At 37.6% G+C, this 27,152-nt stretch overlaps 1 protein-coding gene across 5 annotated transcripts in view; it reads left to right on the forward strand.

The window, feature by feature from the left end:
• The first annotated feature begins 547 nt into the window (after positions 1-547).
• The window catches only part of ADGRG6 (adhesion G protein-coupled receptor G6), a 132,024-nt gene continuing 105,419 nt past the window's right edge, over positions 548-27,152 (forward strand). For 2 of the 5 annotated variants that reach the window (XM_072965946.1, XM_072965947.1), the window contains exons 1-2: positions 1,092-1,274; positions 8,152-8,252. In XM_072965946.1, the coding sequence (XP_072822047.1) occupies positions 1,240-1,274; positions 8,152-8,252 (136 nt within the window). In that variant the 5' untranslated portion in view covers positions 1,092-1,239. Of the gene's footprint in view, positions 1,052-1,091; positions 1,275-8,151; positions 8,253-27,152 lie in introns of those variants that run through there. The other 3 variants (XM_072965943.1, XM_072965944.1, XM_031680004.2) reach the window with 2 other exon arrangements.

A 27,152-nucleotide genomic window follows, 5' to 3' on the forward strand; every position in this document is an offset into this window, starting at 1 on the left:
AAAAGGAAAGAGAAGACAAGAAAAGAAAGGGACAGAACAGTAAAAGAAAAGCAAGGTAGTGGGCCGGGAACTTGGTGGAGGGGTCTGGGGCGCAGACTCAGGTGGGCTGGCAGCTACGGGAAGAGGTGGCCGCATGACCGCCCGGTTTCCGAGCCGCTCATTTCTCGCGAGGAGGGTCTCGCGGGTCCAGGGCACTGGGCTCCCGGGTGACCTCGGGTCTGCCCCGCCCCTCCCCCGCCTGGCCGGCGAGCGGGGCCGGGCGCCAATCTCCCACCGACTCCGGGCCCCGCAACTTGCCCCGGGCTGCCGGTCCGGGGCGCGCCCCTCCGCCCCGCACCGGGACTTCTCCCTCCTGCCCCGCGGCCGGCAGTCCTGGGTGGGGCGGCTGTGCCTGCGGGACGGCCCCCGCCGCCGAGCGCCGAGCCAGGGGCCGTCCCTGGGTTGCGCGGGGCCCGGCCAGACGCCGGGGCAGCGGCACCTGAGCCCCCAGCTCCGGCCGAGCTTCGGCGCCGGAAGCGCGGGCGGAGTGGACCGGCCCCGGGAGCAGCCCGAGCCCGCGAAGGGGTGGAGGGAGCCGAGAGCCACAAAGAAGGGACCACGTGCCGCCGCGCGCCGGCGGGGGCGAGGACCTGCGGAATCGGAGCCCTCCGTCCCCCCACCAGCCACCCAGCCCCCTGGGAGTGCCCGGTGACCCCAGGCACGCAGCGCCAGCTCAGAGGCAGAGCCAACCGCTTCAACTATCTCGCCCTAACTTTCTCCAACTTCTCTGAAAGGAGGAACCTGCCGCCCCGCCCGCCCCCTGGCCGCCGGGACCCGCACTTGAACTCCGCAGCGCCGGCCTTCCACCTTGCGCCGCCCCGAGCCCGGGCGGGGAGCCGCCGCCGGGAAACCCCATGAACACTCCAGAAAGAGCGTGAAGGAAGGTCTGGCCGCCGCGCTCGGCCCGGGCGCCAGGGGGGCTCCGTTGGGGAACTCGGAGCAGCAGAGCCGGGGAGGGTGCTGGAGAATGATCGTGCGGCCCCTGGGGACGTCAGCGCCGTAATGCCGACATGTAAGTCTCCCCCTTCAGCTCAGAATTCCTTCACACCTTTACCTGCGCCCCCTCCCCCGCCCCACCCCCCTCCACGAACTGATTTTGTAAGGACTTCAGCTGCGTTGACAGAATAAACCGGTTTGTCTTCACTTCGCCCCCCTCGAGGCACCGAGGAGTGAACTGGTGGTGCCAGGCGGAACTGTGACATGTGTGTGCGGCTGACTTTTTTTTCCAGCCAGAGGTAAATCTCACATTTGGGCGGCGTAAAGCATAATAAAAAAGGGCAGGGCTTCAAGAATGGGGAAAAACGTATTTTCGATTCAGATTAAACAAGGAGTCACAGGCGCGGCTGCTCCATCCAGGGGCCTGGCCCTGCCAAGAAGGCGCTCTCCTGGATCAGCACCTGGGGGCTTGGAAGGTACTAGTATGCCGAGAAAATGTTGACTTTACACATTGTCACCATTGACTGTAGAAGTTATTCTTGGATCTTTGGGTTATTTGATTTTTTTTTTTTTAAGCGCGCAGAAAAGGTTCTCGGTGTACTTTGTTGATTAAAAAGTAACTAAGGAAGATGTCACTTTACGTGATAGGGACTTGTATAGACGTAGAAGCAGCGGGTATAGGGCAGTGAAACGGTGAGAGAAACCTAGTAAGTTTTGTTTCTATGGAACTGCCATCTAAGTGACGAGGTGCCTCAGGGCGACCCCGCAGAAGGGCCGCAGAGCACCGTCTAGCCTTCCAGAAAGGAAAAAGGAAGATTATTCTCAAAAGGGCCAAGCTTATTTTTGTGGCCAACTCAGAAGTTACTTTTTCTTGTAATATGTAATTTCCCTCTGAGGTTTTGTTTAATCTTGGGCAGACACCCTGCCAGACATTTTACTCCATTCCACTAATGTACAAGAGTTTCTAGAAATTAAAATTCACCTTCCCTCCCCCAACTTCTGGATCCTTATTGATTTCCACTGAAATTTCCTCTTTCAGTTTAATACGTGGAAGAAGATATGCCCCCCCCCCCAAGTCCGGTCTTGCCTTTCCTTGCACCCTCTGCTTCCCTCCCTCCAGCACACGTTTTGGAAATAGGTAAAAGGGTAGCGCCCAGAAGTCTCGCGCTTTGCAGCTCTGTTACTGGTAGTGAGCAGTATAGTTAGAGAGGAACCACTTATTTTTATTAAACTGCATGTGAAGTAATTCCACACCTGTGAGTTTTAAAGTTTCATTGACGCCAGTGGAATCAGCAAGGTATAGCCTGAAAGAATTTATTTTGGGATATAGCCAACAGTCTCATATAAGACGTGTTCTCATATACAGGCAACACGTATTGAATGAATGTGAGTTTGTTTTAAACCTCAATTTTTCCTGAAAATAGAGTAGAGTTTTTAACAGCAGGTATTTGTCTAGCTTCTTTTCAGCTTTCCTAGGTAATTAGATCTTACGGGGTGAAAAAAACAAAAACTATGTAATGCATAAAAGAAATATGAGTACCAGGTTTTAAAATAAAAGGTGTGAAACTGATCAACAAGTAATGTAAAAATTTCCTGATTATGAAATTAAGTTATATAGGCCAGTTGAATTTTATATGATTAAAAAATTTTTATGTCATTATAGAGTAAAAGCATGATTATTTAATCACATAAAATATAGTTTGGTACCCTGATAGAAGTTTCTATATAGAGCTATTTTGACCAAAAGTTTTTCCATTTCTTACCAGATTATAACTTTCTTTTTTCTATTTTGCTTTTTATAATTCACATGGAATAGTTTAAGATGATCTGATTCTTTTCTGATATTAATACATTAGAATATATGGAAATAATACCAACTTTTCCAAGGTAAATATTCCTACTATCTTGTTGTAAAATGTTAAAATAGGAAACATAACCATATTGTCTTTTAAATTTAAATTTTAATAGATTCAATACATAAACTATTTATAATTTTTGCTTATTCTTTGTAGATAAAGAATATATATTGCTACACTCAAGTTCTGGAGTTACATTTATAAACATATTTTGGAGTTGTAGTGACTGCATATTTTTCATACCCTAGGAAATTTAATAGATTTAGTAAGACTTGCATTAATCGGTCTCAGGCTGCATGAAGCTACTGTTCCATTTATGGCTTATATAAATTACATGACATTGTGCTTTTCCAATGTGAATGGTGAATGAGGCTATTGTCTCTTGGCTTATGGGAAATATTAGAAGCTTGTAGTTTTACTGTCCAACTGGATACGTCACTCTGATTTCTGGAAATAATGATCTGAAAGAGAATCAGTTTATATATTAAAAATAAACTGACACCACTTCTTTAAATCTGACCATTTTTCTAACTGCCCATATCTTATAGAGTTTACATTTCTGATGGGATGATCACAAGTTTCTTGAGACTATTTAGACTTTGGACTAAATAGAAAAAGACTGTTCAGTGTGTGTGGCAGGCTTGGGCAAAAACTGCATCTTTCCGTTTCATTTCTGATTGGATGACATTATTACATTATCTACATTGAACATCATTAAGAAGCACACTGAGTGACCGGGGCAGTAACATTTAAAGAACGTTTCAGTCGTAACTAAAAATGCCAGTAAAACTTTAGTGTGCTACCTGAGTGTCATCTTACTTTCCTTTATGAGTATTACTCAGGATAGAATTATTTGGAATACCTTAAGGAAAATTTCAAAATTATGGTATTGAAAATATTCATAGCAAATATGACCAAGGCTTAAGAAATTTGTATAGAATTGGTTTAAAAAAATCACAAGTCACTTCAAAAATATTTATAATGGAAAATTATACAAATGACTTGAACATGCCAATCCAAATAAAGGAAATCCAAATGAGACACTATTTCTTTTATCAGACTGGCAATGATTAAAGCAATAATACTCAGTAGTGATGAGTGTCATAAGATAAACACTGATACCCTTCAGTGTAAATATGTATGTGTGTATTTAACTTTATTTAAAATAATTTTAAACCTACAAAAAGTTGCAAGGATAATACAAAGAACAGCTGTATACTCTTTACACAGAATCACTTATTGTAAATATTTACCTCATTTGTTTTATCATTTTCCTTCTCTCTACTCCCTTCCACCATCTCTACACACACACACACACACACACACACACACAGAGTTCTTTTTCTGAACCATCTGAAGGTAAGATACATACATCAGGGCTTTTTTAATTGAAATAATACAGCGACATCCCACCTACCCTTTACCCAGTCTCTCCCACTGGTGACATTTTGCGAAACTGTAGTACAAGATCACAGCCAGACAGTGATACAATACACCTCTCTTTTTCAGATTTTCCCAGTTTTACATGTAGTTGTGTGTGTATATGTGTGTGTGTGTGTATTTCTCAAGGTTGCTTTTTAATTTCATTTATGGTACAAGCCAGTTAAGCACATAATAGCTCAACTCAGGGTCAAGATTTGTGCAGATTTGAAGATTAAAACTTTCCGCCCAGCCTTTTTGGAGTGGGGGTGAACCCAATTGAATAAAAGAACTTAAACTGAGTAGTAGAAGAGCGCTTTCTCTTATTAGTCATTCCTTAGGTTCAGGAATATGATCTTTATCTAGAAGACGAAACACAGTTATAAGCAGGCTTGAATGAACCAAATTACCATTCTTTTTACTCTAAAAGAATTAAGTATTCTCCGTGCCACTTCTCATGCCCCTTTATGAAAAAATTTGCCATAGAAATACAGTTGGGATATGGAGAATGAAATTAACTCTAATTATTGCTGGTATTAATAGAATTAGTACCATGTTAATGTCTCTACCAATTTCAAAATTTCTTCACAAATTTAATTCTGACTTTTAAGAGAGTCAGTAGGAGTAAAGAGATGGAAGATGGTAGGTTTTTTAGATGATTTCAGTGATGCATTTGGATTAAATCACATCTACAAGGGGTCATATCCACATTTAAAACAATTCCTATAAAAAGGTTAAGTTCTAAAGCTTTCTGACACAGAATTCAAGTATATGGTATCATGTAGCCTGTATACATTGAAAAGGAGAGTGGGTTTGCAATAGAAGTAGCTTGGATGAATGAGTTGGAAGCCAGGTGACACAGGGGTCTTTTGGCTCTGCCACCACTGATTATGTGATCTTGGGCCAGGGGTTTAGCATCATAGTTTTTTTCATCTGTGAAATGACAGGTTTTTTTGCATAACTTTTAAATTCTTTTCAGGTTATAGATGTCTACGACTCTCTTTTACTTAAAATATTCTTGTTCTCTTCAAAAGAACTTTGAGGCCACAACCCAAGTGACACAAAATTGTACTATGTTTTTCATAGTTCCTATTGAGAACCTTAGTAACCCTGTTCAGGATTTTCCGTTCTTGTGAGAAAGTTGTTTAAATCCCAGGGATGCGCCTTTGCTAAGTGATCCCCTGAGAAAGACACACAGTGCTTTCCTTCCTCTGTTCTATTCTTAATTTATTTGTTTCTGCTCTTCAGTAAACAGTAAAGTGGATGAAAGTTGGTGTGTCATATGGTTTATGTTGGTTACAAGTGCTTGCCCTGTCCTGGGTTCCTTTTCTGTACGGTATGATGGAGTCCTGAGCACTGGAATGTTTTAAGCCCTTGGTTGTCATTTGCAGCTTTTGTCAAACAGCTTCAGGAGTGAATATGGAATCCCTCAATATCAGAACCTTTTATAGCAAAAGAAAGCTACACGAGCACATGAAATAAACAGTATCGAGTGTTGCCGAACTAATGAACGTAAATCCCTGAGTATTGTTTGGAGAGTGGGTGGACTTAAGAGGGGGTTACTCTTCACATATTGGTAAAGGAGGATTGTCGTGTGCCACAGAGATTAAGATGCTAAGCGTTCTCCTGGGCGGGTACTTCCTTCAGTTAAAATCTGTAAGGCTGGTGGCCAAGTTTCGTTGTTCTGCCCCTTTATTTCTCTGGGCCTCAGTTCCCTCCGCTGTGAAATGAGGAGCTTAGACTTCATCTTTGGTCCTTCCAGCTCTACGCTTCTTTGAATATATAATTGTGCCGTTGTTTCAGAAGCACACTCATCCTACCCTCGCATGAATGGAAAACACCTCATCCATCCAGCATCAATGGGAAAAGGACCCATTCTTCCAAATGAGTGAACTTCCCATGTGACAAAAGTTTATGGGCTACCCTTTTAAAAGCCCTCACTGAGTTCCATGCAGTGTTAACATCTAGTTCTTTTGGGTGGATGATGTTCTGTGTGCAGTAGAGAAAACAGTCTCAGAGTTTAAGTACTTCCCCCTCAAACCACACAGTAAATAGAGGCACCAGGATGTAGCTGCGTTGTTGCAGAGTTCACGTCCATTATCATAGCTCACAATAACGTCTTCCTTCTCATAAGCAGTAACACTGCTTTTAATTTCAGATATTTTGGATGGATGTATTTGACAACATACCTTCCATACAAAAAATACTCTTCAGATCTTAACCTTTTTCTCGTGTAGAATTTCCATGAGGAGCTGCTTGATGTTGGAACTTCTAGTTTGGTGAATATAAAACATGGCATGAGTATCAGATACTAGTCGACATTTCTGTATTCACGGCCATGTCATTTCTGGTCTGAGGTGATCTCAGAAGGAGCCACAGAGTCAATAGATTGGTGCTGGTTTATACCATTGATCCTATTGTCCATTCCTGTTTAAGTCCTTTCTTTTGATTTCACTGTTGACAGAGTAACCACACTTGTATTAGAATGCTCGGGAGGATAGTAACAATAATAACAGCTAATATTTACTGGGCACATTTCTTAGACATAATTGGGTTTAATCATCCAGCAACTCTGTGGACTAGATTCTGTTGCTCTTCCTATTTTACAGGTGAAAACTAGGAGGCACAAGGTGGTCGAGTAAACTTCCCAGGGTTGCAGCAGTTTATAAGCAGCAGACCCAGGGCTGTCTGACTCTAGGGCGTGGTCTCTTGGCTGCGTAAGTGGTCTCTGACAGTCAAGACAGAGTGAGGATGTGGGCTTGAGGCCAGTGCGAGAGTCCGTTTGATGTCTGTTTTTGCTTATTCAAGTATTTCTCTGACCATTTTCTGGTTTCTGTTTAGTATTTCACATTTTACTCCAGGTAAGCAACCTTCAGGTAGAGAAGGTACTGCTATGGCCCCTCAAGCGTCTTATTAGTTGCTCCTCTTTTTAGAAATAAAATGGCTCCCAGTTACCACTTACAACCAAAGTAACTCCCTTTGGGGATTTTAAGATCTGGAAATTCCTTACTGCTACTTAACTGTCTCCCTGCCTCATGGTTCTCTGCTCACCAGTCTGTTTATGGTCCCTTTGGGTGACTGACTTTTACACCTGGCTGCTGCCTTCCCTGGCTTGCCTCTTTTGATAGGGCCGAGTCAATGAGAGGTATCAGGCCACTGTCTTAAGCCAAGATAATACGGATGTTCCCGTCTGAATCACTAAGTATAATTTTCAGTTGAAAGATGAGACCATTGTACAGAAAAGTGTTTAAGAGTTTTCAAAGCACCACCCCTCCATCTAATATCGTTTATTAGTTTCTATATTACTTGGTGTTTATGAGCCATTTAAAAACATTGATAGCTATTGTTATATACAAAGAAATTAATCTTTTTAGAATGTTAGTGCTTTAGTACTTAATTTTAGGGAAAAGAAGAAAATCTGGGCACTTTAATTTTATTTTAAATATTTCCATTTGTAAAGCAGGAGATATTATACAATGAAAATATTTCCTTAAATTTCTGGGGAATAGAAGAAGTTGACAAAAAACATCCTCTTGCCTCACATAGGCATGTGACTGTTGATGCTGAAGGTTGAAGCTGAAATTGGTTAATTTTTCAATAAATGATTTTTTCTTGAGTAATCCGAATACTTCCCCATCTTCACGTAGAAATCATCTATTATATATTCTCTGATAAGGAAAGTGCCACCAAGTGGCAAATAAAATGCATGGACTTTTTTTCTTTTGCCTAATTAGCTTATAAGAGATGGTTACTTTATCATTTTTAAAGTTCCTCTTTTTATTTGGAAGCGAGACTGGAAAAGACTCATTTTTCCCCGTCCCTGCTGGAAACCTGCAATTTACATTGTCCTAAGACTTCAGTGAGTGTCAAGTGTCCTGATTGTTGCTTTCTTCCAAGACAGGATGTTTCACTCAAGTCGAATGTGGAGCAGTCATTGGAAATGGAAGCCAAGTTCTTTTTTGTTCTTATTTGCTTTATGTATTGTGTATGTTCCTCCCTCAGGTAAGTAAGACTCTTTGTTTCAAACCTCAAATTTAGTAGCGATTACATTGCCTTCATTGTAAGTGTGCCTCTATGTTGTTATTTTTTTTTTTCTTTTTCTGTCCTTATAGGCTTTTTCTATCTACGGCCTCTCGTTCCTCTTGAATTATCTGTGAATTCTATTACTTTGATCATTGTTTTACTTTCTAATGAGTGTATTTGTTTAATCTTTGCTGCATTTCTTTTAGTTTTATTTATTTATCTAGCCCAGGTTTAATGATGAGATAGCAACACATCTGACATTAAAAATGTGCTAGCTGTTTCTTCCACGACTGAATAAATACACAGCACTACATTTTCTCTCTTTTCAAGTTTTCGTTTAGTGATTTATGCAAAGTATAGACTGCTGTTTTTTATTTATCCTGATTTTGTTGCCATGTATGAGACAGAAATTTGAAATTAAGTTTTTAAACCATGAAGTTTATTTATTTAACTTAAAATGATATGAAAATGTGACTTTAAATTATAGTATTTTGGGAATTAAAATATTTAATTTTTTAAATTAGTACAGTTTTTATCCCAACTCTGAAACAAGTTCTTTTTAGCTGTTATTGGAAGCCAAATTCTCTGTAAACAAATAATTATATGAATGAGCCAATCAGAACCTGAGGAATGTGAATGATGTTTTAAGTCATCTGGTTTTGTTACTGAGCAAACTGCATTTCTCATAAGTCCATCTTGTTTTACTCATTTTTTTATATTGCTGTATTTATTCAGTTTGTTATATTTTCCTTTAGAATTAAGTCATTACTTACTAAGTCTTATGTACTGATTATTTGAGATTTAATCAAGATTTTATACATTCCATATTTATAACATATCTGTACATTATTATAATAATACATTTAACAAATCATGGGAATAGATTATTTGCTAAAATTGCTTATTCATGGATCAAGACATTCAACTTTTAATATATAAATACTTTTTTCCAAGCCAGCAAGCATTTTAAGAGTTTCAGCTACTTACTTGGAAAATCCCTGGTACTTGTTTAATGACTTCAAAACAAAACTGATCTTTGAGTGATTTTGTGTGTGTGTATCTGTTTCCATTTCATTATAAAGTCACTCTTCCTGTTACTTTCATTGCCAGACAGAGGAAGCAAATTTGTAAAGGGATCAGAAGATGAAGTACAAGTTGGATTTTTATCATGTACGGTGTTGACCTATTTCTTAACTTTCAAAAGTGATCCTCCAAGAGCCAATTACATGATGTCAGATAAATTATGAGATGAAAATTAGTTGAGGTCTGTTTACTTTCATTTCTGTGGGGTCATAGCATTTGTAAATTTTCAAGGCTTCTTTAGACCTTAAATTGGGACTTTTTATTTTAGGTGTCAACATTTTAATTGATATATGTTCATTCATTGTTTTAATCATTTGAATAAATGAAGTGAAACACAGGTTTTTAGACTAATTAAATGGAGTCAACTGGTCTGCAACTGGGTGAGGCAATAAAAGCACCTGGGATGGAAAATTTAGGGAGGTGCTCCTTCTCACAGACATGGGAATAAAAGTCCTTAAATGTGTTTTTAAGTTACTGTCTATCATAACAAATCTTTTTTAAAAACTTCTTTTATTACCCAGCATGGTGTGTGCATCACCTAAGGCTTTGTGACAGATAGTTACGTGTGTTTACTGATCAGGCCAGAGTGTTTTGTATTTGTGTATCTTAAACATGACTCACTTAAAATGCCACCACCTCCCACATGAATATCTCACGAAAATACGTTAGGAGCTATTATTGGCATTTTAATATAAAGTTTTTGCCTGATGAGTAACTCAGTATAGTGTTTGTTAAAATAATGCCTATTGAAACTTTAGATATATCTAATTTTCAGTTCTGTCTTTAAATCATAGCATGATACCATTGTATTTTTGAAGAACATTTGGTGCTTGATTGTGATTTATATCTCTGTATAGGCACTTTTTGACTTTTTTTCACTTCTCTAGATAACCCCAGGGGATCTTACAAAATGCAATGGCTCTAAATGGCATCTTGGTTAACTTTTTTTGTTTGTTTTTGGGGGGTTTTTCGGGGGGGGGAGAGGTAATTAGGCTTATTTATTTTTGGTAGAGGTACTGGGGATTGAACCCAGGACCTCATGCATGCTAGACTGGCGCTCTGACACTGAGCTGTACCTCCCCTCTTCTAAATGACATCTTGATGCCAGTGTCTCCTGAATCCTTCTCTTTGGCCCTGGCCCTTTCGTGGACCCTGGAGTCACCTCTTGGGTTGCTTATCCTCATTTGTACTTGGCTATAGAATAGTCCTCAGACTGCACATGTGTGAACAAGACTCTTGATTCCTGCTTCCTATCCCCAAATCTGCTTCACTCTCAAGCATTACAGTCCATCCTGCTACTCTCTCCTACAATGACTGTTTTTTAGACACATTGTCCTTTCTATTCCTCGACCATGCTTTTTTAGTACCCTCTTCTCCCAAGTGTACATGTGCTTGGTTCTTTTTTGATATTCAGGTCTTAATTATTAACATCTCAAATAAGCCTGTCTATCCTTCAGTTCAAAGGAACCCCATTGTCACTCTTAGTTTACCCTTTAGTGATCATCTGTATTGATTTTGGTTGCTCTCTGGGCTGTTAATGTTTTGCTAATTTGACTGCAATAGCTAGGTTGGAGGATTGGCAACTTCTCTTGGGTATTAAGATTCACGCTTAGTTCAGATGAGTAAAAATTAGTATCCTGTAGTTTAATTCTGATAATATCCACAATTTGATTCATAAAACAGAATTGCAATGTTTAGGTCACCTAGCTAAGTTAGCATTTGTAGTTTCACAGTTGTTCACAAGGCAAATAATATACAAGGTTTGTGCCCTTCAGGATTTTGAAAAGTCGTATAGGAAAAGAACAAATACCTTGTCTCTTGACAGATGATGGCTATAACTTTTAATAAGAACTACAGCAAAATAACAGTTGAATTTAAACTGGTCACAGAGAAGTGCAAATTAAAAAATGTGATTTTTTTTTTTACCCACTAGCTCGACAGTATTTAGAAAGGTTGATAATATCCAGTATTATTGAAGTTTTTAGGTAAAAGACACACTAACACAATTGGCTCTGTCTTTTGGGAAATTAATTGGGCAACATTTTTTAAAAAGTAAGAATGAGATTTCTTTGACATTTCTCTCTCATATATAGGCATCATATCCCATAGAAATAAAAACCATAATAAATATAGAGAGAAATATGTACCCATTTGTTGTTACAGAAAACAATTGGTAAAGACTCTGATTGTTCATCAACTAGGGAATTGTTATATAAATTACTTTATATTCATACCATAAAGTACTATGCAACCATTCAAAACTATGTAGTCAGCCTGTGTATGTTGTCTTGGAAAGATGTCCATAATAATGTTAAGTTAAAAAGCAAATTATAGAACAACATAAGGTTATCTTAGATTTGTAATAGGTTGTACTACAAAACTGGGATTATTATATATACACATAATATATATGTGCTTGCTTAAGACTGTATAAACATATTAACGGAACACCAGGTTTTAAAATGAATTATCTCAGGGGCATACATGGATTATTTCAGGGTTGGAGTGAGAAGGGGGAGGTGCGATTAAATATACAATTCTGAATTACTTGCCTTGTTACAGTGAGCATGTATTACTTTAGTAATGTGGAAAAATGAAAAATCCTGATAAAAAAAGCCACGTTAAAAAAGTGGCCAGAGAGACTGCTGACGTGTATGAATATTAAGCTTTTCTGATAGTCATTTAACTGTTACTCCAGTTCTTTCTTCACTCGATAAGAATCTCTAAAACGTGTTCCAAATAAGAACCTCTTTTTATGTAGCGTGACACTCCGTGACTCTCAAGATGAATGATAATATCTCAGGCAGACAGAAGGTTACGGCTTCACTCAGAATGGGGAACACACAGCCAAGAGCCAATGAATTCCTAAGCAACCAGAAGCCTGTTTCCACACAGATAGCCTTAGTCACGAGCACTGAGGGAGGAGCCTTCCTTCTCTCCTGCAGGTTGATGACATCAGCAGATTATTTCAAAGCTCAGTGTTATGCTGATATCTACGATACACCACCAGCTAAAAGGGGAAGTGTTTCTGAAAGTACAATCTGGCCTGAATTGTAGCTCAGAGCACAGCATGGCTCTGGAAGGCAGATGATTGGGCTAAAGGAATCTTGTGCTTTGTTTGTATGTTAATTTTCTTTTCATCATAGAATGAGCCATTATTCTGAAATATCAGTTACATTGCAATCTGTATTGGAGTGTTAGACATCTTTTATACATATTTTATATTTGATCAAAAGGTTTTCAAATGCATAGAAAAATAATCCTATTATAAATGTGCCAGGTTTTTTTTAAGCTATTTTAGTATTAATATGTCACTAGTTACTAAATACATATATCTAAAAGGTGAAAAATAAAATTCTACTTGTGCAAGCTATTCTTATCAAGTGAAGAAAGAGCCAGAATAATGCTTAAGTGATTAACAGAAAATTATCGTATATGATGATAAATGTTTGTGGAGTTTTTTTTCAGTCAGGGTCAAAGTGCTCCAAATTACTGTCTGAAGCGTTCAGCTAAAAGGCTGTTTCCCATTCTACACTGCAGATTAGAAGGGCCGATGTGATTGAATAAGCAAGCCTTTGAAAGTTGTATGCAAAAGTTTCTTTGATGCATCTTCCCTATAGATAATTTCCTTCCTGTACCTTTGAGGTGCTCTGAATTTGATGTAGGCAAATATGAAATCCTACATGGGGTTTCTAAAGTCATTACATAAGTGTGGAATGGGGGTGACTCATCTTGTCACCACAGTGACTATGTCAAGTGACTAAGCAGTGCGATGGGGCCTCCAGTGAAACTGACACCACTTAGGAATTAAGTGTTAGGAAGAGAGGGATGTTAGCATAGTCCCCCCTCTTCACTGGTCATCACACTTGTCTCCAGGCCTGGTTGTCATCCTTCAGAGAGAATTTGTCAACTGAGTATGTAGACCAGGTGGATCAGGCTGGTGATGAGTCTCCGGTAATCCGAGGAGTGTTTCAGAGCATCTCTGTCTCCACTGTGCTGTGTGAAGCCTCTGTGGGGCTGGGCTGCAGCTGAGGGCTCGTGTCCTTCGAGTCAGTCACCACAGGGTTGCTTTTGTGTCACAATTTGTTTTGTTTTTTTTTTTTTTTAAAGGCTAAAAATCTTGCTGAATTAAAAAAATTGATTTAAATGGTGCATTTACTGTGGAATAGTGAAGTCAGTAGGAATGTGATAATGGTCTTTAGATGGTTGAAGAGTGGTCATTTGGAAGTGATACCAGGCTCAGTCTTAGTATCTCACAGAGCAGCGTTAGGATCATTGAGTTGATGCTCAGCGAATGTTCCAAGTACCAAATGGCTCTTAGTAATCGGTTGCCAGAAGATAAAACCAGCTGTCCTTTGAATTTGTCATAACTGGAACTCAGGACATGAAGAAGGAATCTTAATATTGAAGAGAAAGGTGTACTAAAAACCTTGAAGACCTCCACAGCCTACAGTTTAATCACAGAATGTGTGTGTGTGTTATAGAGCATGATTTTTTGATGTACACATACTTTTAATAGTTTTAGCTCAAAAGTTTCTTCTGTATGCATTTCCTTTCAATTTTAGCAGTTAATTTTTATACTTAATTAGAGATTGGGCCAGTAACTTTTCTTGGACAAGATAAATCTGGGGAACTCTAGACTTTGGCAGGTATAAAATTTCCTGCCACTTTCAAATTAATAATTCTTTATGGAGTTTTCCTTTTATTTTTCAGCAGGTAGAATATTTGCTTATCAGCACCATTCTTCCCCAGATTGCACTATCATAGTATTTAGTAAGCAAAGAATGTGGAAAACAATAAAATTGGAAAGAACCAAAGAGAGGGAAAAAAAAAACTTGTTCTAGATTTAATAAGTAAATATATTTTACAGGGTAGGGCAGCAGGGGAGGAAAGTATGGAGATTAGATGACAAAATATGTTAATCCTACAATGAGCGTGAAGTCACAATATTATAAACAATTTTTCTCCTTCACTGAACTAAGATGATTAACCACCTGAAAAGAAAAACAAGGTCATTTACCAGCACATGGGTGGTGGCATCACCAGTCCAGATGAACTTTTTTAACCATAACCAAAAAATCCCCCTAAAATAAAAAACCCAAAAAAACCCCAAAACCCAACTCTCATGAATAAAGTAGTCCAGTGGGAACTATTTACTTCCATATTTCTATGGTTAAGACTAATAATTATCATGATTTTTTCCAAAAATCTTTAAAAGTATTTATAGCCAGTTAATCTTCTTAGATGAGAACTCCTTTGTCAGGAAAATAGTTTGGATTTCATGTCAAAATATTTCATGTCAAAATATTTTAGTTTACAGTTTAGTTACAGTTACAGTTTAGTTTACAGTTATTCCTAAACCAGCCTTGTCGTAAACTTGTGGTTTAAAAATGATCCTTTTTTTTTTTTTTTTTTTAGTGGCGGTTCTGGGGGTTAAACCTAGGATCTTGTGCATGCTAAGCATGCACTCTACCACTGAACTATATCCCTCACCCCCGAAATGATCCACTTTTTAAAAATAATAATTTTTTCAATCAATCAGCTGTTATGAGTCAAAAAAGAAGCCTCTGTCTAATACATTCTGCTCCAAGCTTGATGCTGCTAGTTTAGGTAAAGAAAAGAGAAAAAATGTTCACTCTGGAACCAAGATGATGTGTCAACCTACTTAAAAATAGAACTTTTTTTATCTCTTTAATTATAAAATTATACTAGTCACTATTATTGAACTGGGCAAAGCTGTAAGAATGCTTTGATTTTTGCAAATACACAAACAGAAGGATCTTTTTAGAAGATTTTTTTACCTGGTTGAAACTTTAAAGAGTATTTTTCAAGTAATATACAGATCTTAAAAAAAAGCAAATACTATTAATGGGAATAGAGTATTAATCACTGCTTTTAAACACATCCACAGTTCCTTACTTTATTTATTTTTTGCCTGAAATATATGCCCAGAAATATGGTATCATATACAGCTGATACTGGCCTCTGTTGAGGGTAAGTAACAGTTTTGCTAGATTACTGGCTTTATTGAAGAGACTGTTAAGGCAGAGAATGATGCTTTTTCAGTCATAGTGGTTTCATTGTCCTCAGTGGTGGTGCTAAGGGAGAAAAAGCTAGAAAGCTGGACTTTTTAAAGATATTTTGCCTCTGAATTGGGTTTTTTAGAGAGAATGAACTCCCAAAGATACACGTTAAGGCATCACGGAATGTGGCCCCTACTTCTTCCCGAATTCTCCTAATCAGACTGTGAATATCCATTCTCCTGGCTGCGTTGTCAGAGGTCAATATTAACATTTTACTTGGACTCAGAATTCTATCTCATCTCTCCCTAGAAGGCTAACCTGATAATCTCTTACCTGTGGTAAGTTCATGGCCACAAAATTTCTGTTACAGTACTGATGAAGGACTGATACATCAATAAACAAGGTTTGTGTTTCTTCTCTCAGAGCCTTTGCGAACTTGACATAGGGCTTTCTCCTTCCAGTTCGGTAAGCCCTGACGCTTTCATTGGTGTTTGCGTAGGACTCTTACTGCTTCTCGTCATCTGACTTGCTTACCTGTCTCTCACACACACACATTAGAGAAGTATGCCTTGTTCACTATTTCAGAAGAAAGTTCTCTGAATTTGCAACCATTACTTTTTTTAAAAATTTAGATACAACGGACATGTAACTTTATACTATGGAACCATTTCTTATATTTAAGGTGGCACTTATTTACAAACGTGATGCTATGATTGTGCTGTTACAGAAGACGTTTTCAGTCAATGGGTGGTGAATGAATCAAATTGCTTTCCAAGCTGCCCTTCTGTGACTTTGGATTTTCTTTAGCAGAGTGAGTCTAGCAGATCTAAGAGTTAGGTGTTCTTAATCAGAACCTATCACCTCCCTGGTATTATTAAAGTAAATTAAACACTTGTGAGAGCATTATAGTACTTGAGGAGTTACAGAGAACATAGTTAGTATTGCTACTTTTCAGTGCATTTAAAAACTAAGGACTGTGTCATAATAATAACATAAAATATTTGAGTTTTGCGTGTGTATGTATGTGTGTGTGTGTGTGTCAGGTATGTATCAGGCTCTTTTCAAAGTCCTGGCAATGAAGAGCTGAATCACGATCCTTGGTCTCAAGGAGTTTTAGTGTTGATGGGGAGACTGACCTGAGGCAAATAGGAAGCTCTGTGATATGTGATCTAATAGAATTGTGACTGTGTTATCAAGGGGTAACAGAAGAGCTCTCAGAAAAGTTTGCACAGTGGAGGTAATGTTAAACTGCATCTCCTAGCAGGGATAATGAAACAAAAATTTACGAAATGGTGTGGCTTTGTTGTTGGCCACTTGAATAGCTTTCCCTGTAATTAGATTGGATGGCTGGCTGTAAAAACTGATGCATTTGTCGGGGTGGCTTGTCCGCATTGAATATCATCTCTGATCCTAACTGAAAGCAAGAAGACGGAGAGTGAGTATGGAAATGAACAAGAATGATCTGGGCAGAAAAGGGGACAAGGGCAAACTCACGAGTACACTGACAGTGATTTTGTGGAAGGATCAGTACTTCCTGTCACTAGAATAAAGGTCTCTGTAGAAGGGAGTAAAGAAAGTACCTAGACACTTAAGTGGGAGGCCAGGCTGGCAGATGTCACCCGAGGGACTGTGCTGCCAAAGCTGAATGAGGGGTCCCAGCTCATGGGGGAGACAGACATTTCTACATCTGTGCCATCAGAAGGATGTGCTGAAGGCAACAGTGGGGAAGAACTTCCTGGGATCATACTTAGGTAACTCAGTGGCAGAACTGTCTTTTGGTTATGGAATCTGGAGTTTATGCTTTTTCTCTCTCATACCATTTTACTTCAGAAATGGCAGCCAGACTTTCCTCAGTGGTGGACAGCCTTTATAGACATATCGAAAAGTTGGAGATATTAATGGAATTTCAGGCACACTTGATGTCTTCTCTTTCTTGCTCAAACTCATGCTTAGTTGTGACCAAGGGTTGCTGAATCTCAGTTAGAAATGTCTTCTTCATCTTTATAACAACTGTCTCTGAGGCTCTCAGCTCCACTGGGTGCATTGTATGAACTCCTAAATCATCTCCGTGGGTCCCGTGTTTCTGTTAAACCATTTGGAATCATGCCACTGCCCTGATTAAGTTCCCTTGAAGATTCTCATTGTCCACAGTCTTTAATTTATGTAGTCTCACAGCTCCCCAGCTTTGAAATGCCTCATCAAATGCCTGCCAGACAGTAGGGTCTCAATTGAATAGTGAATGAGTGAAGAAATTGAAACATTTATATAGTTTTGCTAAGCAGAATTAGGGTTTAGCCATAGATATTCAGTTATTTAAAAGAAGAAACTTGTGCCTGGCATAGGCTTGAAAATTAATCTATCATTGTGGAAGACCAGCTACGTGAGAGAGGAGATTTCATAAAACTTCACAATAATTATTTGTGCTGGAAGAAGAAAGTGGTCCTTCTAAATGAGTACAAATAACCAGAATAGTTTATTTATTTTCACTTGCTCCAAGGACTGAGCTTCTCATGGAAATACATTATTTTTTTAGTGCCAAACTAAATTTCATCACATTAAAATCTATACTCCTTTAAAAAAATCTATTTTTGTTGAGAATAGAAAAAAGTTATTATTTTCTTAAAATTCTTTCAGTCCCCCCCCCCCCCCCCCCGGCCATCTTTGCCACAGTTATCCCTGGCATTGCCTGTATCTTTAGCTTCATGTCTTGGTTTATACCTTCCCTGCTTAGCCCACGAACATAGTCAAGGTTTTTTTTTTTTTATTTTACGAAACAAAAATTTCCCACATTCCTTTAACGCTTTTGTTCTTTCCAGTTTTCACTTGCATTTGCCATTCCTTTCATTTCCTAACGTCTTGAAAGAGTAGTCTACATTTTGGATTTATTACTTCCTCACCTGTAAAACATAGATTAATCTGTTTTGGAGATGCATTGACAAGTATCAATTTGTGTATGTCTGTAAACAGTTACATTATGGTTCTCTCAAGATCTCCTGAGTTAGTCTGAACTTCTCCAAAGGTTTTTCTTTTTAATTAAAAAAATTTCTTTTTAATTAAAAAAATTTCTTTTCAAGTAGATGGAACATATTCACTCCAGTAATATTTGTTATTAAGGGGACTCGAAAACACTTTCTTCATAGAAAGCCTGTTTTGGGGTGAAATTGGCATCACAAAACAAAATGACGAATGATTTATGTAGTTTATTTATGTTCAAGTTTTAGAATATACCTCTTTACATTACGTTTTTCATATTCTTCAGATTATTTCTTTAGGTGCCTCTGACTTCCTAGAAGCTCATGTTACTTCTTTTTTCTGCTCATTTAAATCAGATTTACATCCTGATTTGCCTAGTAAGTTCTCTTTCCCATTACTATTTCGTTCCTTTTGAGTACTTTACAATATTCTCGTCATATCTTAATATTTTCTGTAAGACAGTTACTGGAATATTTATTTCAAAGTGTTGGTTCAAGTGAAGCTGAAAGACTTGTATTTATTCTCTGTCTACTGTGTGTGCCTGGCTTTACATTTATCTTTGTTATATTTAAAAAGACCTTGAGCTGTGAATTTTGGCTAATTTACTCTTAAAACTCCCATCTGAGGGAAGATATAAAAATATAGTGCTGTAGGTCACAACTTATCCTTGTTTTGGAGAGAAAAACATTTCATTAGGCTTTTAAATAGGTTACAGGTCTTTTAGATCTTAGGTTGGAATATAGAAACTAAACTAGATTTGTTATTCATATGGGAGCAAAATATTAGCTTTGAAATCTAATCATCAAATTGAACTTGTGTAATTTTGTTTTCCTCTGCTATTACAGGGGAACTTAGAATGGTTTCAAAAGTAAGACCATAGTATCTTCTTAGTATTTTAAATTTTAATAATAACCCTTGTCAGAAATGAAATCTCTTGTGGGCTACTTCACGTTAAAAATATGAGTGAATCCTGTATTGCCTGAGATAAAAACGTGACTTTGCAGAAAAATATATTAAAAATTTTCAACCTATGTTGGATTTTGTTTAATGATCCTGACCTGCACATACCACGGCATCAAGGACTTTTTTGATGCGCCTGAACTAATGATGAGAATGGAAAGATTGGTTCGATATCAGTGACACTGCTAAGTAACTTGATCCATGAGTGACATGAGTTAAACACTGACTGTGAAATAAAGTTTTGCAAACATGTTCTTTTATAGTCAGAAATACCTTCTCAGTGTGTGCGCTGGGGCTTTATTCCTCGTAGACCCTAAGTGGGAGGAGACAGTTAATACAGGTGATGAAACTTTTGTGTCTGACTTTTTACATTCTGTTTCTGGCAGAATTAGGCAGAGGATGGTTAGAAGTGGTTACACTGTAGGATTGAGTGCCAGGGAGCAACAGATTGGCAGGAGACACTGTAAGATGAACTGGGTTGAAGGTAATGTTCCAGATTTTGGTTGAAATGTAGTTACAAAACTGATTGAACAGCACACTTAAAATCTCTGCATTTTAAAGTGTGTCAATTACACCTCCAAAAAAAATTCAGCTAATTGGAAAAAAATACTAGTAATAGTTCTAGGACATAATAAATAGAATTCTAGCGCCTCCCAGACTATTAGGATTTTACTAGCCATATCCAGAATTCAATAATGGCTTTCTAAAATACAACTTGTTTGTTGATTTACTGGCTTTTGTTTTGTTTGTTTGGCTAGCAGGAGAGACATATTTAGTTTTACTATTTATGATTTATGAATTAACTTTGCTTATTCAGATATTTTCAGTACTTAAGAATATTCCTTTGTGTGTGTGTGTTGGGGTGGGGGGGGGAGAAGACATTTTTGCCAGGATGTAAACTTCACCTAACTCTAGTGTATGCTCCCATTTCATCCTTCCTTAGCCTCTACATACATTCACAAATTCAACTTATTATATGTTTACCTGGCAGGTCTTTTCCTTGAGAGCTTCTTTCCTCCAGTGTATAATTTTTTTCTAACAGTTATTTTTTTCATATATATATATATTAGATTTTGCCTCTTTTTTAATTAAAAAATTTAATTGAAGTATAGTTGATTTACAAAGTTGTATTAGTTTCTGGTGTACAGCATGGTGATTCAGTTATACATATATATTCTTTTTCACATTCTTTTTCATTATAGGTTATTACAAGCTATTGAATATAGTTCCCTGTGCTCTACAGTGAACTTTGTTGCTTATCTATTTTATATATAGTAGTTGGTATCTGTTAATACGCAAATCCTGATTTATCCCTCTCTCCCTAGATACTGCTTTTTAACTGAGACCTCAAGGTACACTTTCTGATGTTATTGGCTTGTTACCATTAATAAAAATGAAAGATAAAAAGGGGTGGTTCAGGAGCGCTAACTTCATTAGTTGTAATGTTATAAGCATGTTTTTCTTTCTGTTTATTTTGTTTTATCTTAACAGAGCTCTTTGTCATTTACTATTAAGTGATTTGTACTTGTTTCACAAACATGCAGTATTTGTGAAAAACTCCACAAATGCTTTTGTAAATTTGATTGCTCATCAAATATAAAGCATGAACCAGAAAGTAAATTTCAATCAAACACTTGAAAATTCCAACCTAGAGTAGACTCAGCACCTGATGAGTGGTTTCAGAGGGGTTATTTGTTCTGCCCTGGTTCCTGACTCGAGAAGTTTTCATGGGTCAATAGTGGGTTGAAAGCATCAGTCAAGACTGTCTCATTTCAGAAGATGCACCTGCTATGACTGTACCCCTGGATAAAGGTCATTATTTGCCTAGAAATGGTGTAATGAGAATGTGGCCATTGATGGAAACAAAATAATGGGACTAATAATCATCACTGTTAATATTAAGATCCTAGATGATGCACAGATTATACAAAAAGCATCTTCTGAAAGAGAGAATGTGTCCTTATTGGATGGAAAATTTGATGAAGCACTGAGTATAATTCAGTAAATCCGAAGGGGGAAGGTGGTGTCACTTTAAACTTCAGTAAGTATTACAAAAAGGTGAAGCTCAACTTTTACTTCTCATTTCTCTGATCTCGTTTCTGAGTTCCATACAAGTTTAAAATTAAGCTGATTCAGCTGATGTGTTACTAAAAGCAGAACCTGAGTTAATAGTTGCAGTTTCATTGGTTGTAGCCATTGAATAAGATGACGTTTTATTTTCTTTAAGTAAATCTGCATCTATTATGGAGATGCTGGTGGTACCTTGAAACCAAGCCTGTGTGATGATAGAATAGGGGAGATTTTATGCATCTTCTATATCGTGAAGCCACTGCTGCCTGTGTGGGTTCCAGTTACCTGTGTAACGGCTTGGAAAGTGCTGTCAGACGGGAACATGGGGCTCACACTTCATGTGTTTCTTTTCAGTCAAGGATCAGAGGTTTTTTTCTATCAGTTATTCAATGTCTGAAAATAGTTTTTTTTTTGTATATTTTGCTCAGTTGCTGGGAGGGGAAGTTCAATACTTGTTACCTTATTGTGGCTGGAGCCAGGAGTCCCCCCTACCATTTTATTTGGACTTAATGGAAGCTTACATTTATTTGCCAATTTGATATAGAGCTAAATCCTTTTCTTTGAGGATAGATGTGTTAATTGGAGCGTGTTGTCTCTCAAATAAATCATGCCCATAACATGTCATCAATGATTTCTTTCTTCCAGTTTTTTGAGAGATAACTTACATACAGTGCAGTGATTTTTAATTTTGTTTCCTTTAGAGTGGAGGGAGAGAGATTGCTTATGAAGTGATGTAATGCAGAATCCTCATTTTTAAGAGTTTTACCATCAGTCATTAAAGGTCATCTTACCCATTTCTAATTGAACAGCAATTTTTCTTTACCTTTATACAAGACTTTCCTTATGATTCAACTGAGTTTTTATAGACCCCTATATCCTTTCACTTTTGTACTTTTTACTGGTTCATGTAAATTGTATAACTGGAAGATGAAGTACAATTAGCAAAAAATAGTCAGGAACAAACATACTCGAATAAGCACAACTCAACTAGTGGGAGCAGCTATTCACAGGACTGTTAGCTTTGAATGTTCAGCGTGCTGTGAGCATTGTTCAGTGTATTTTACAGAGAAAGTCTTGAGAGTAGGGTAACTTAAGGAGTCAATTAAGTGTAAGTTGGTTAGGAGAGCTTCTCATGGGCCTCTGGGCTGCAACCAAAACTCTTCAATCTGAGCTGCTTTTTCCTGGCTCAGTGTGTCACTACTATCATTTTTCTTCCCTCCAAAATCAAAATGTCAAAGTTCTCTTTGACTCCTCCTTAGCAACACTTCTCTGAGGTCGAATCTGTTGCTAAATCTGGGAGCATCTCTTGTATTTCTTTGTTTTTTGGGTTTTTTTTTTAATGCTCTTCATCCTCATGCAGACCCTTATTGCCTCAACCTTTGTAATTAACAGAAAAACTGGTGCTGTTGCCTGTTTTCCTCTGTGTGCTAGTAATAAACCACTTTCATACAAACATTTCTTGAAGTGTAATTTGCTCAGGAAGCTTGAAGAGTGTTGAGTTGCTGAATTAAGTACTGCCTTTGTGGATTAACATTCAAGATCTTTCACCCTATACACTCAACCAATATTTTGTAAGGTATTTCTAAGATTCCTTACTCATAATCTAAGAAATAAACAAATTGAAAAACACATATTTCTGTGACGTTTCATATACTTCCCTGCCTCTAAGTTTTCTTTACACTAATTCCTCAACCTAAAACTCCTTTCTTCTTTGCTGCATAATGAAATGCTTCCCCATCTCAAGACCTGTGTTAAATGCTACTTCATTTGGGGAGTATTTAAAATGAGGCTGATAAGATGAGTAGGTTTTTTTCCCCCTTAATTTTCATGTATGTTTATAGAAAGCCATGTAACCCCCTGTTGTATAGTGTTTTAAAGGTAGAAATGGAGCAGGAAAGTTTACTGGATCTCCAGATTTTCTCCATTTCTCCTTTGGAATTCAGTAATTTGTACTTACTCAATGCTTTGTTGCCAAATTGTGTTTTATGATAATTAATGTTTATATGTTCTTTTTTTATTGATTAGGGGCTATGTCATCTTCTTTTTTTTTTTTTTTTGTACTCTGCACAAAACCAGGAGAGTGTAGCTACTGCACTTATGAATGAATTACAGCACAGTATTTAAAGGGAGACATTTGAAATTAACCCATCCACTCTACAGGTACCAGGTGAAAGACATAGAAGTTACGTTGTGAAAAGTGGACCAAGATACAATGGTGCATTTCAGTTGTCATACCAGAGCAGATTTACTTGAGCTGTTCATCATGCTGCAGACCCTGGTGGCTCATTCTGCATTTCATTCATTTTGGCTTTGTTGATGTATACCCCAAACTACAAAACACTTGAGAAAAACTTCCCAAGAAGCTGGTAACATTGGAACTCTGGGCTTAACAAAACAACATGTGTCAAAGTTCAGTATCCTGAAGTTTGTCTCTTCTTGTCTTTTCTTTTTCTTTTTCTTTTTCTTTTTTTTTTTTGGAGAGGGGAAGGTGGGGGTGAGGAGCAAGTAGGTTTTTATTTATCTTTAACAGAAGTGCTGGGGATTGAACCCAGAACCTCGTGCATGTTGGCATGCACTGTGACACTGAACTATACCCTTCACCCCCTGTTTCCTGTCTGTTCTGGACTGAGCTGTCCTGCGGTAGGTTTATGCTCCCAGCACATCCCTCTCCTGTAACCTGCCTTCCTCCTCTCTCAGTAGAAGAGGGAGAGAGGCACTGAACTTCCACCCAGTGCCATCTTTATATGCTTTACATTTCCCCTGAGGCTCATTAGCTTAGCAGAACCTTGGGCTGAGGCTCCAGGGTATTAAGTCAGTTTGGGATTCTGGGCTGCTATTAATTTTGCCTTAGCTATGTTATGAGTTGGCCTGGGATTTTAACTGAATTTTATAATGTTATTTCCATGGGAAAACAGTTCTAAAACCTAAATAAACAACTAGGAGCTTATTTTTTGTAATATAAGGAATTAGTACATTTTGGATTTGGAATATTTGACTTTTTACAACCAAATATTTCAAAATTTATTCTGTGCCCTATTCTTTTAAATTAAATTAATATGTCCCTATTATGAATTGTTTAGAAACAGGATGTGATCAGTGCTGTAAACATCAATTTATATGATACACTTCTCATTTAAATGACTATTTGTAGATTTTTTAAAAGGATTTATTATACTAAAATTAAATATAGATGTTTGATTTTTAAAACTAGTCTAGCTAGATTCATCCAGGAAGATAATGCTATATCTTTGATTAATTAATTAAACTGGGAGATTTACCAAAGAGAATAATTTAATAAAAGCAAAGGCTTCACACATGATGGTGCTCATTTAATACTATCCATGGTAGGAAAAAAAGAACCACCTAAAATTCCATTAACACAAAATAATTTTATGAATTTTGGCAAAATGACTGCAATTCCAATGTAGAAATACACACAGGGTTTAGAGTAACAATATTAATACTCAATATTAGGTACATCATGTTTGCAAAGTATGCATGATTATAGATAGTAGGGAGGTAGTATGCAAGTATTAAAATAGAAGTAAGAGAGTTCAGACTGATAGCTTTATTTTTTCAAAGTGAGTCCTCTAAATAATTCTACTTGATTTTAAACAAATTGCTTCCAGAATAGTAAGACAGGCTGGTTTAAAGCAGCATGCATCAAGACAGATTAAGTCTCTAATGTTTGTTTCTCTGTACTTCTTCCTACCAAGTTATTCTTGATAAGCAATTCCCAGTTGTTTTGGTTCCTTTTCCTGACATGGCTACAAAATTTGTGACTTCTCAAAACTCCCATACCGAAAGAAACAAGGGTTAAACGTTAACTAGACTTTTAGGAAGATAATTGGCATATCTCATTGGGCCTAATTACTTATAGTATGCAATATTTTTCAGGCTCTCAGCTTCTTCTTCTTTCTTTTTTTCTTTTTTTTTCTTTTTGTCTTGAATGTGGTTCAAGATGAGTGTCATGCTGAATGCTGACTCCTTGTCCAGAACAGAGTTGTTTTGTTCTTATGTACCCCTTGACTGTTCACTGTTCTTTCAAATTAATGGTGCAGGGACAAACTCATTCTATGAGACTGAGATCATCTGTTATCAAAATTCATTTATGAGGTGGAGACAGAGACTTCATGGCTGAAGTGATCACAGAAGCATCTGTGGAAAGGGCCATACAATCAAGTTGTATGAGGGTGAAGAAATGTGTGTGTGTGTGTGTGTGTTGGGAGGTTTGTGAAACCTTTTTGTATACTTATGGGATTAATATTTGCATGCATTTGCTTTTTATTTAAAAATCTTTTCACTTTAAGAATCTTTTTGAGATTAGTTGACATAGATCATTCTTTCAGAAACTGATAGTATCCAGAAAATTCTTACTACATTATTTAGTGATTCAATACCAGATCACGGGTATTATGAAAGTATAATTTCTCACCTTGGTCGGATTAGTAGTCTTCCATCTCGCTCTAATACTTTGTTTAGGTATTTATACTTATTAAATTGTTTTCAGATACAATGCAATCCTCAGTGGGAAGTTATTTTTCTAAAATTGTTTTGATTTTTAAAGCCTCACAAAATAAAGGATGAAGCAAATGAACCACAGCTTCAACTAAAATAATGACAGGAAGAGAAAAAGAGGAATTTTGTTTTCTTTTTTTTTAACAAGTCTTTGAGGACTAGGAAGAACTGGAAGTATCATAACTACAACTTTCTGTATCAACTGGAGAAATCCCCTAATTCAAACTTCACAACTGAAGTCCACCTTTCACATTAGCAAATGTGATTTCTGAACACAGTGTGAAGCTCAGTGCTAGTAAGAAACAGATTTTACTAGTGTAGACCTAGAATACGTTTCTGAAGCTGACCCTGTTACTCAATTCAATTTAAAAATAAACTGTTAGATGTTTGTACTACATTTTCTTGATAATTGCGCCACACCAGAACTCTTGTACCTGAGCCGGTGGGACTTCTTACCCCCCCTTCCTTGTATTTATCCCTGTGCTTTCTCCTCAAGAGGACTGTGCAGCCAACCTCTGTTCATCCTGTTGTTTAGAAGTCAGCTATTGTTACAAAGGGTAAACTCTCCCCCAGTTTTCCCACTGAGTTCTCTTTCATCTTGTCTCATCTAGCTCTTTAGGAAAATTTTGAATTAAAATATGCTCTACGGGTGACTCATTATTATGATCAACAGTCGTAAACTGGGATAAAAGTGAATCTTCTCTAAAGAAAACAGAAGTCCTACATTTTGAGATTAAATCGAATGTAATCAGAGTCACAGTAATGCTATTTTACTTTGTGTATTGTTCCTTGATATATTAATGAAAAAAGCAAGGAAATTATTGTTCCTGGTTCCAGATGAGGAGATTGAATTTAAGAATTTTTATGTAGAGTAAGAACCAGAACATAGCTCTTCTGGCCCCTAGTCCTGGTTCTTCCCATTATGTTAGAGGTAAGGCCTCAAAGCCCACAAGTACCAGCCAAGCAAAGGCTGTGAAATCACACACCCTCACGTGCTTATCCTTCTCTGATGAAATTAAATTCACTTCATCTCCATAACCAGGGGTCAGGGTTTTATTTATTCATTTTATGCCTGATTTTTATTCCGTCATAGTACTGAAAAAAATTCTTCTCTTGTGGTCCAGTTGTATAACGTATCTCCAGAGTGATGTTTTATACCACTGGTTCTTAAAGTGGGATCTGGTCCTGGGACCAACATTATCAATGCCATCTGGGAACTTGGTAGAGATGCAAATTCTTGGGTCACATTCTA

This window comes from Vicugna pacos, chromosome 8, assembly GCF_048564905.1.
Source record: "Vicugna pacos chromosome 8, VicPac4, whole genome shotgun sequence".
Lineage (NCBI taxonomy): Eukaryota > Metazoa > Chordata > Mammalia > Artiodactyla > Camelidae > Vicugna > Vicugna pacos.